The sequence below is a fragment of the Geotrypetes seraphini genome, chromosome 4 (assembly GCF_902459505.1).
Source record: "Geotrypetes seraphini chromosome 4, aGeoSer1.1, whole genome shotgun sequence".
Lineage (NCBI taxonomy): Eukaryota > Metazoa > Chordata > Amphibia > Gymnophiona > Dermophiidae > Geotrypetes > Geotrypetes seraphini.
Genome location: NC_047087.1, coordinates 169312412 through 169323144, shown reverse-complemented (window position 1 = coordinate 169323144; position 10733 = coordinate 169312412). Strand labels below are relative to the sequence as shown.

General features: G+C 44.9%; 1 protein-coding gene across 1 annotated transcript in view; it reads left to right on the top strand.

Moving 5' to 3' along the window:
* The first annotated feature begins 240 nt into the window (after window positions 1-240).
* The window catches only part of ZNRF1 (zinc and ring finger 1), a 306791-nt gene continuing 296298 nt past the window's right edge, over window positions 241-10733 (top strand). Inside the window, exon 1 of the mRNA XM_033943348.1 lies at window positions 241-999. Within this exon, the coding sequence (XP_033799239.1) occupies window positions 597-999 (403 nt within the window). The 5' untranslated portion in view covers window positions 241-596. The remainder of the gene's footprint in view (window positions 1000-10733) is intronic.

The following is a 10733-nucleotide window of genomic DNA, read 5'->3' as shown; positions in this document are numbered from 1 at the left end:
CATAACTACAAATTCCAGGTTAGGATGTGAGGTCAAACAGGGTGAGTTAAAAGTATTCCTCTATGGGTGAATCTCTTCACGAAATGTCGGTTAATAAATCCCAATAAATAAAATATTTCGATTCTTCTTACCCCCTATCTACCAAGGTTGCACTGACTGCATTCAAATACCAGTCCGAGGCGGGAAGGGAAGTTAAAAACAAGATACAGAAAGCAGCAGCAGGAAACGTCGCACGTGCCCCATAGCTCCGCCTCGGCATGGTCAGGGTTAATTCCCGGGGCCGAAGCGAGGAGATTCGAAGCGCATGCGCACTTCCCGCCTCTATTGTCTTGATAGCGGCGAAAGGGATAGAAGCCAGCGGACAGAGCCGGGCAGTGAACCCGAGTCGGGTTGGAAGCGCGTAGATGCCGTCTAGCAGCGGCACGGCGAGGATGAAAACAATGCGATTTCTCTTGATATTTTTTAATTCCTAGTTTTTCCTACGGTCCCGGGCCAGGCTTGCCTGTCCTTCCCTCTCCCCGTTTTTCTTTTAGATTTCAGTATTATTATTTTAGCATATTTTTAGATTCCCCCCTCCCGTAGTCCGTTTTCTTTTAATGGGCGGCAAGCAGAGCACGGCGGGGCGCTCGCGGGGGCCCTTCTCCGGCGTCTCTAGCGATGACAGCTCCGTGCCCCCGCCCCCCCACCACTTTGGCCACTACCGGGCCGGGGCCGCCATGGGGCTGCGCAGCCGCTCGGTCAGCTCGGTGGCGGGCATGGGCATCGATCCCACGGCAGCGGGCGGCGTGCCCTTCGGGCTGTACCCAAGCAGAGGGGCGGGCGACGCGGAGCCAGGAGGGGGAGGCTCGAGCCCCCACGGAGCCGGCGGCGGTGGAGGGGGCGGCGGAGGAGTAGGTGGTGGCCCTCGCCGGGACGGGGTGCTCTACCTGGGTTCCAGGGCTTCGCTGGCCGACGCCTTGCCGTTGCACATCACGCCGAGGTGGTTCAGCTCGCACAGCGGTAAGTGACCCAGCTTCTTTTCTCATTCTGGCTTAGGGACAGACCGATCTTCCGGGAGGGGGAGGTGGGATCCCTAACCCGGGGTCTAACATGTTCTCTGCAGCAATAGACGTGCTTTGGGTTGCAAAGAGATAGTGGCTCAGAGTTCATCTTTATTTTTTAGCACCTTTATGTTTTCATAACTAGCTTTCATGGAATTGGGGGGGGGGGGTGAGGTAGAATTTGCGCCGGTTCTTTAACTCCCTTATACTAAAAAAAAACAAAAAAACAACCCCCTCACCCAAAAAAAAACCGGTGGCGTGGGGGGGGGGGGGGGGTACATCGATCTCGGAGCTTCTGGTAACGGAGCCTTGGATCTGGGAAATGTTGCCCCTCCCCTCCAAGCACTGGCAATCAGGCAACAGCTGAGTCCTCGGCTCGCTCGAACTTAACTGTTGAGTGGCACAGCCTGGCACCCTTTTAAAACGCTGCCGGCCTAGGCTTAAGGCCTCTTTCGTGTGAGTTAGCAGTCACAATAGATGCTGTAAGAACACAGTGTGAATGTCATATATATTTTGTGGACCGGGAGAGTGGGTAAACTAACGTTTGTTTAATGCAGGATTACTAACTTCTTTTTTTTGCCTTAATTAGAAAAAAAGTTGCTCTTAAGAAACAAAACAATTAATGACATTTTGGGAGCTTCTTTAAGGATGTAGTAAGGTCCCCCCCCCCTTTTTTTTTTTAACTAAACCTTGTCTGGGCTATGGTGGTTTAGTAAAAGGGGGGGGGGGTTAGCTGCAGGTATAGTTGCCCCCCCTGCATTTGGCTAGGGAAGAGTAGCAAAGGCTTCCACCACCCTCATCCAATGGGACAGCTCCTGGAGGTATAGTTCTATTCAGGTTCTTTAATTCTCATCTCTATGTAAGGTTTCAGGTTTATTTAAAATTTGATTATATCGCTTCTAATACTTATAAGGGATGTACACTTGAAAATGGGGTACATTATTATAAAATAAGAATACATTGCAAATCATACAAGGACCAACATGATACAACAGGGAAAGGGGTTGAACTACAATAGTTATAGTAAAGAAAGGAGTCTAGGGAAGCACATAAAGAGTTGACAGGGGGAATCTGTCTCCTGAGCTGTATACTTCTTTAAAAAGAAGAATCATACATTTGATACTTAAGTGTGAAAAGCATCTTTAATTTAAAAAAAAGCTGCTTTTCTTCTCTAAGAAAAGAGGGTAAAGTATTTCATAGCTGCGGAGCATAAATTGTGAATATTTTGTTTTTTCAAGTATTAATGACTTTTAGGGAGGGAATTACAAGTAAATTGTGATCTGCAGATCGTAAAGGTCTCAATGGTGTATATGGTATTAAGAGTTTATCTAGGAATGCTGGTAAGTTTGATTGTCGTATTTTAAAACAAAGCAAGATTATTTCATAAATAATCCGATGGGATATTGGCATTCTGTAGAAGGGGCGTCACATGATCAAATATTTTGGAATTAGTGATTTTTATAGATGCGTTCTGGATTAATTGCAAGCGTCTTAGTTGGATCTGGGTGACGTTTTTATCTCCTACGTGTTTAATGTACAGTATGTCTGGCAGTGCTATAGAAATAAGTAATAGTAATACAGAGGCAATCTAGGGAGAAGTCTGTAATTTTTATGGTTGGCACCTTGTTTGGTTGGCATTGTATGACTTCACAGAATCCTTCTAAGTTCTTTAATTACAAATAATTAAAATTAAAGTACAATTGATCATATTGTTATCGGGGGGGGGGGGGCTTCTGGTGGCAGGAAGGCGTGGGCATCCCTCCTGCCATTTTTTGGGGGGTCGGGGAGGGCGATAGCCATTGTGTACAACTGGCACACCTAAGTGGCATGTTATCCAGCACAGATTCCTTGCTGTCTCTAGCAGTTGTTGGAAGTTCCCCCAAATTTTCATTTCTTGTACTCTGTGACATGTGTTCATTAGATTGTTTCATGAACTTCCATTTACAGGAAATAATAGAAAAGGAACCCTGTGTTTCCATGGAAACCGAGACGAGAGCTGGCATTTCATGAGGAAGAACTAGGTTACTGAAAATGTTTCATGGAATAAGTCACTTCCCTGATTTTCTTTCTAGTGTTAAAAAAAAAAAAAAAAGGCCATGGTGGGAGACTGTCTGGATTCTCTTCCCCCCAGGGTCTTTTCCAAAGAACAGATAATTTAGACTTGGTTGGAGAGGGGGAAGGGGAGTGTGGAGATTGGATCAGTTCCACTTCTTATTTACAATCCCTTTTTTCCCCCCTCACACCCCCAAAGCAGAAATGCTCCTTGCATTAGGCTCCTTAACGTGTCTTCTATTTTTATCGTCAAGTCAATGAAATTCAGATTTTGTATTTGGCGGTTAGCAGCTCAGGAGACTGAACTACTCTCTGGTAGCTGTTGAATGAGAAAGGGAACCTTGCTGATGTTGAAGTTGTAGGTTTTGTGAATAAGGAGGCAGCCTAACCTGGATTTCATGACACGCTCCCCCCCCACCCCTCCAGTTTTGGGGCTTGAGTGTGAGTACCAAGCCCAATGGAAAGCAGTTTGAAAAGATCTGTTTGATTTTTCCAAAGAAGGCAGCATTTATGGTTGTATGCCTGAGATGAGGGGGTAGATAGGGCAAGAGAGTGATAAAACAGGTGCACTTGTTTGTTTTTTGATTTGGCTTTTGGGAAAGAGAGTGATCTGTGCTGAACTTTTTTTTTTTTTTTAAATTTTGCTTATAGGAGAAATGAAACAACAGGTTCCTCTTAGAACGAGTGGTAAAATAAAAAAAAGGATTGGAACCAGCAAATTGACCATCATTGATTCAGAAAACTTTTATTAATAAGTATGTCAGTTTAGCATATGTTGCTAAACTAATACATGTACAGGTTAGATTAAACCGGCAAAGAAGAAATTTAGGGACTACTACTGTTTGTTATAGCGTAGAAAGCGTATCCTGTGCTGTACAATCAACATGCAATAGATGGTCCCTGCTCAGAAGATCTTACAGTCTAGTTGGATACACAGACAGGACGAACAGGGGTTGGGCAGTTTCTTGCAGAGAGAATGGTATGATGGACTTAGAATAATGTTCTCGGATCATAATATATGCTAAGCAGTGTGTGTTCTAGCTTTGATATTTTGCTTTCCTCTTTCAAGGCTTATGACAAAAGTTGTTAGGGGGAACTAGATCTACTTACCCTCATCAGGCCTTTACCATTGACATCTCCTCTCAGGTGCTTTTTGCAATAGGTGTGTTTTAGGAAGTGTTCTGTTCCATTATGCCTTCCACTTTTCCCTATGCAGGATGATGACGGGCCTTTTTTTTTCCAAAGCATTTTCACTTGTAGTGATTTGTTTTTTTCTTTACTATTTACATTTTTACTGTATTTCTGTTCCTGTTCTTTCCCCATCTCTCCCCTATGTCTGTTATCCTTTTATTCTCTCCTCTCCCCTGGTTTTCTCTGAATATCCTTCCCCCTACTGTTTCTCTGTTATCATACTGCTTTTCTTACTAATGCCTCTCTCTTTTTCCTCTGCTCCAAGGTTTTCTTCTTTCCTGCTCTGCTTTGAAACCAAGCAGCTTGTGGCAAGTTCTAGGTTAAAAAAAAACCAACCCAAAAACCCAAGCACCAGGACAGGTTGGCTGCCTGGCTCTCAAAATAGAGCAATTGAAAGAGGGTGGTATAGGGAGTGATGTAGAGGTGTGTTGTGTACTCTCCCTGCTAGTGATTTGAATTGGCTCAACACAAGCAGACTCTTTGAAGCTGCTTCTGTGGCTCCAAAAACACTGATGGAACTGAACTCATCTACTATGGGCTAGAATAGATTCACTAACCTGTCCGATCGTGACTGATCCGTGTCCGATCAGGGCAGGTCCGCTGGATTCTGCAACCAACAATATTATAATGGGGGCGATCTGAGGCATGCTCCCATCTGGTGACAAGGATTGCTAGTGTGCGATCCTGACACATGCGCAGACCATGTGCTTTCCCTGTAGATCAGGGATTTCAAAGTCCCTCCTTGAGGGCCGCAATCCAGTCGGGTTTTCAGGATTTCCCCAATGGATATGCATGAGATCTATGTGCATGCACTGCTTTCAATGCATATTCATTGGGGAAATCCTGAAAACCCAACTGGATTGCGGCCCTCAAAGAGGGACTTTGAGATCCCTGCTGTAGATGGTCTGCTCATGCTCTCTACGTACAAGGAAGACACTTGCGGGGGGGGGGGTGGGTGGCAATCAGCCAGAACACGCACCTGCCTGACTCTCTACTCTTTGCCTGCAGGGAAGGCGGCAGAGATCCAGAGCTTGGGGCAAAGAGCAGAGTATGATAGGGACAGAAAAGAAGGGCTGGAAGATTGGAGCAGAGCTCGGGACAGAGTAGGGCAGGATGATTGGGGCAGAGAGCAGGGCGGCAATGTAGCAGGAGAGTCGGCAGAGACCTGTGCGACCAGTCCCCAGCAGTTGCTTCTTCTGTTGATCAGCCAGCCCAGTAATTGTCTTTGATTTGTTTAGTGAATCACGTCCCTGCCTACTTTGCATGCCGTTTCCCCTCATTTGCATGCACGGATCGGAAACGGATTGGAGGAGAGGTTAGTAAATTGGGTTGGAGGGAAATCTGGTCGCAAAGGGCTTGCAAAATCTAGCCCTATAATTCTTGCTGGTGAAGAAATACCAGCCATATGCTCCTCCAGGAGAGGGACAGAATCCTTTTGCCTCTTAATTTGAGCCCTGATGCTAAGACTAAGGGCTAGCTTCATAAAGCACCGATCGGTTTGCGACCCCATAGCGACCAAATTTCCTTCCGGCACGATTCCCTTACCTCTCTGCCGACCATCCTCCGATCCGTGCATGCAAATGAGGTGAAACACATGCATAGTAGGCAAGGATGCAATTCACAATACAAAATTTCACATCCGACTGGGCTGGCCGATCAACTGAAGAAGTGACTGCTGGGAACCAGTTGAAAATGTCTTTCTGACCCTGCTATCTGCCTTGCTCTGCAAACTCTCCTGCCTGCTTGCCCCGAATGCTGCCCTGCTCTGGTCTTGGGGGGGGGGAGGGGGGGTGAAGGGCTCTCGCCTGTGGCTGCAAAATTAAAGTGTGAAAATGAATTATTTTTTATTTAAAAAGTTAGTGGGGGGCTGTATGACCGAATGCCACCCTGCTCCGCCCTGCAAGCCCGTGATTTTAACCACGGGCTCAATTTTAAAAAATTTTAAAATGGCAAAGCGAGCTGAGGCTGAGCGTGAGCGAGGAGTTTGTGGGTGTACGCGCAAGGAGCCCGCCAGACGCAGCAACGGAATAGCGGATGTGTCAGGGCCACTGCAGTGCACGCCTCTTTTCCCCCGGGGGCGCGAGAGCATGGGGAGCATGGAGCGGCGAGTCCGTGCTGTCCGGCGACTGACTTGTTGGGGGGGGGAGAGAGTCGCCGACGGGGAGTCCAAAAACAAAACAAAAAAAAGGACATAAAACGCATGTGCAGACCATCTGCAGGGAAAGCAGATGGTCTGCGCATACGCGGGGATCACACACTAACAATCTGGGCAGGCAGATGGGGGCGTTCCTCCGATCGACCCATCTGCATATTTAAGTTTGCAGAATTCGTCTGACCTGCCTGGATTGGCCCGATCGGGCAGGTTAGTGAATCTGGGCCTTGCTTGTCTATTTGCTTTGTAATAGACTTCATTTCTCACTTCCCTTTCCTGTGACTGGCATCCCCTTGTTCTTTCCTGCTGTGCTGTTTCCCCTCCTAGCTTGAAGATCTGTCTTTACTGGAATTAGGCTCAGATTCACTAAAGATAGTGGAGTCAATCGCTGTTGGCCGATTCCTGGCCAATTTTAAAACAGCGATTGATTTACTGTCAAGTTTGCATGAAAACTCCGACTCAAAAGCGATTGAGTCGGAGCAGATCCCTGACAGTGTTACACACGCAAAATAACATGCTCAATTTTTAAAAAAAAACAACAAAAAACATCCCCTTGACAAAGTCCCCCTCCCACCCCAAATCCCCCCCAAATGCCCCACCACCACAAACGAGGCCCCATCAAAGAAAAAGACAGGATGGATGCCAACTCCCTCCTGCTATCGCAAACTCCTCATCGCCATCAGCCGGGCTCACCCCCCTCCCCGTATCTTTAAAAAGTTGGGAGCAGGAGGTGTGCTCAGTCCCTCCTGCTCCAGGCTGCTTCCTCTGACGAACTGCGGCCTTAGGCACCGCCCAAGTTCATCATGTGATGCATGGTGAGGGGCCTTAGGCCCTGATTGGCTGAGGTGCTCCAGGCCCCTCCCAAGAACGGAGCACGAAGCACCTGAACCAATTAGGGCTTAAAACCCCTCCCCGTGCATCTGAGTACCCCTCCTGCTCCCAACTTTTTAAAGGGAGGGGGTGGGCCGGGCCCCTCTAATGGTGGTGGAGGGTTTGCGATGGCAGGAGGGAATTGGCATCCCTCCTGCCATATTCATTCGCTCGCGTGCGCGGGGAAGAGGGTGGGTGGGCAGCAATGGGGAACTGAAATGAAAGTCTGTCCCCCATTTGTACAATCTTATTCCACAATAACTGATCTCTAGAGCTGTTATAGTCACTAGCTTTTAACTTTGTTAGTTCTACTCAATTTGTAGCATTTTTAATCATTGTAAATTGCATAGAACTTCACGGTCCTGCGGTATATAAACTGTTATTATTATTATTATACTGTTAAGTGACTTCCCTAGAGTTTGTTTTGGGTTTTTTTTTTGTGGGGGGGGGAAACAAGGCCCGATGGCAGCAGGCATCAGTGCAGGGGGGATCTTTTTTTTTATTTGTTCAGGGAGGGGGGGTTCTTTCGGGTTAAAACCATGGGCTCGTAATGCACTTTTTGCAGAATATATAAAAAAGAAAAATTCATTTTTTTATATATTCTACTAAAAGCATTGCGAGCCCGTGGTTTTAGAGGGTAGGAGAGTCGGTAAGGAAGTGAAGTGACTGGTCCTCTGCAGTCGCTTCACTTTGGATCGGCAAGCCCAATTGGTGTTGCCGACTTCTGTTTAGTGAATCGCTGCTTTCCTACTTATGCTTGTAATTTCCCCTCATTTGCATGGGCAGATCGGATCGGATGGGAGATTGATCGACCACAAGGTTAGTGAATCAGGTTGGGGAGCGATCACAAACTGGTCGGGACATGATCGGTGCATTTAGTGAATCTGGCCCTTAGTTACTGCTTATAAGAATATAAGAATAGCTTTATTGGTCAGACCAGTGGTCCATCTAGCCCAGTAGCCTGTCCTCATGATGGTCAATCCAGGTCACTAGTACCTAGCAAAAACCCAAATAGTAGCAACATTCCATGCTACCAATCCAGGGTAAGCAGTGGCTTCTCACATGTCTTACCTCTCTCAATAACAGACACTGTATAGCCTTTTCCTCCTGGAAATTGTCCAAACCTTTCTTAAAACCAGCTATGTTAACCGCTCTTACCACAATCTCTGGCAACGTGTTCCAGAGTTTAACTGTTCTGAGTGAAAATTTTTTTCTCCTATTCTTGGTTTTAAAAGTATTTCCCTGTAACTTCGAGTATCCCCTAGTCTTTGTAATTTTTAACAGAGTAAAATATCGATCCACTTGTTACTCCGTTTTACACCATTCAGGATTTTGTAGAACAGTTTAAAAATGTTAAGAATTTAAGCTGGGATGGAAAATGACTAGATTAGGACAGGTGGGGTGTTCTTATAACATAACTTTATTCTTCTATACTGCTACAATCAAACGATTTCTAGGCGGTTTACACAGAAGAGAGCTGGACAATCAGTGAAGTACAAATAGTTAAAAATATAGTGGTCAGAATAATTTATTTCAGCTTAAGAGCTACAGCTTTTATCACCTTTAGTGTTAAGTGGTGGGAAAGAAATATACTTTCTCTCCCCACTTCTGGTCAGTTATTGCTTGCACTAGAATTGATTTTTGACTTTATTGAAATTCTTAAATACTGCACTTGAAGAGGTTCACAGTAACCAAAAGATTAAAGTAATAAAACAAATTTGTCTACCCACATCATATAACAAACAAACAAAAAACCTAGCAACCTAAAAAAAAAAGGCCTTGTTCCATGGCAACAAGACAACAGGGTAAGAATTGCTTCTATCAAGGTCTCAATCATTAACTCTGAGAGAAAAGTTATGTTTATAAAACAATAAAATAAATGCTCGAGATGCATTTTTCTTGATCTTTTTTTTTTTCTGGATTTCTATTAATAGTTTTAAACATTGTGCAAAATAGGAAAGATAGCTTGATCTCGATTTCTTATGTTTTTCAAGTAAGTTCAGTGTTGGTGTGTAAGGAGTGGAAAGGTACTTTTTTTTTTTTTTTTTTTTTTTACCAGAGTCCAATCCAGGCTGCAACTCTTGTTGTGAGAGAAAAAAGCTGACTAAATTGTAGGTTACCTTAGGAAGATATTTCTGGAAGATTGTGTATAATCTAAGGTCAGGGGGTGGAGAAGGGTTACTGGAGTCAGTTAAAAGCAAAAGAGCAGTGAATCCCTGGCCAGCCAGGGCCCTTAAGTAGAAGAGACTGTGCTTGTACTTGTCAGTTCTAGGGGTAGCAGTTTAAAAAAGAGGGGTTTATTAATCCCTACATGACATATTCAAGTACTACAAGTCCAAGAATCCTTTGTGTGCATACAGTAGCTAGACAAAACAACATCAATCCTAAATTTCAAAGGGATAGTGGAAGCCACCAGGGTTGTCAAAATGGCGGTTTTTGCACAAACTCCCCTTCCCTTTGGCTAGTTAGAAAAGTAAGGTGGTAGGTCAGAGGTCACCAATCTTCCACTATCTAAACACAGGTGATGCCTTTAGTCATTCTGAGACAGTGCAATAACTAAAGAAACTGTGAATAAGGTAAGCTAGTGACTTTTCATTTGATGGTGTCATGACTCCATTGTATTTTCAAAAGGTAGTAACATGGTTCTTACCACTGCTTTCAGAAGGTAGATGACAGTAAATGGGAGGGGCTAGCACTGCAGGGCAGCAGACTATTTTTGAAAGACCTGGGTTTGTAGTTAAAACTGTCTTGAAGATCTGTGGAAGCTTGTGAAGTCTGTTCAAAAGATGTTTTCCTGGATTTCTTCTCAAATGTAGACATTCCATGGAGAGCAAAAACCTGGAATCTGGATTTGAGTTCTTAACTATTGAATGCTCTCCTGTTTTTCTTTTGTTTTCTAAAGAGATGAGAAAGCAATGTTCTTGCAAAATGTGAGGTATATTCACCAATTACTACAAAGTCCCTTATGCAAATGCAGTTGTTTCACCTGCACAATTCTGCATGCATATGTGTTTGTGTGCAGTCTACCTGTCAAACAGGATGTTCCGTGAAAGCAGAGGTGATGCTGGCAGACATCCATGCCTGGCAGAGAAGCCAGATCCTACCAGTTGAAGGAGTAGCATTGAGGGAGCAAAATTGCAGGCATGGCAAGGAAGAAAAAAAAAATGCAGCTGCCCACAGCTAAGGTGTGGGCCTAGGGAAGTCCAAGAGGGTTCCCAGTTGGTTTTGACAAGCTATAATGCTTGTAAGTTATGTAATAAACATCCTGAGCTTGAAAAGAGCTCTAGAACATAATACAGTAACCTACTCCTGCTAGTGCAGGGAGTTACAGCTGTACATGGAGTGGAAAGCCAGAATCAAAAACAATTTTGAACAGATGGAAAGAAAAGGGCATCTGCTTTATCTACTACGATCTTGCATCAAAAGGC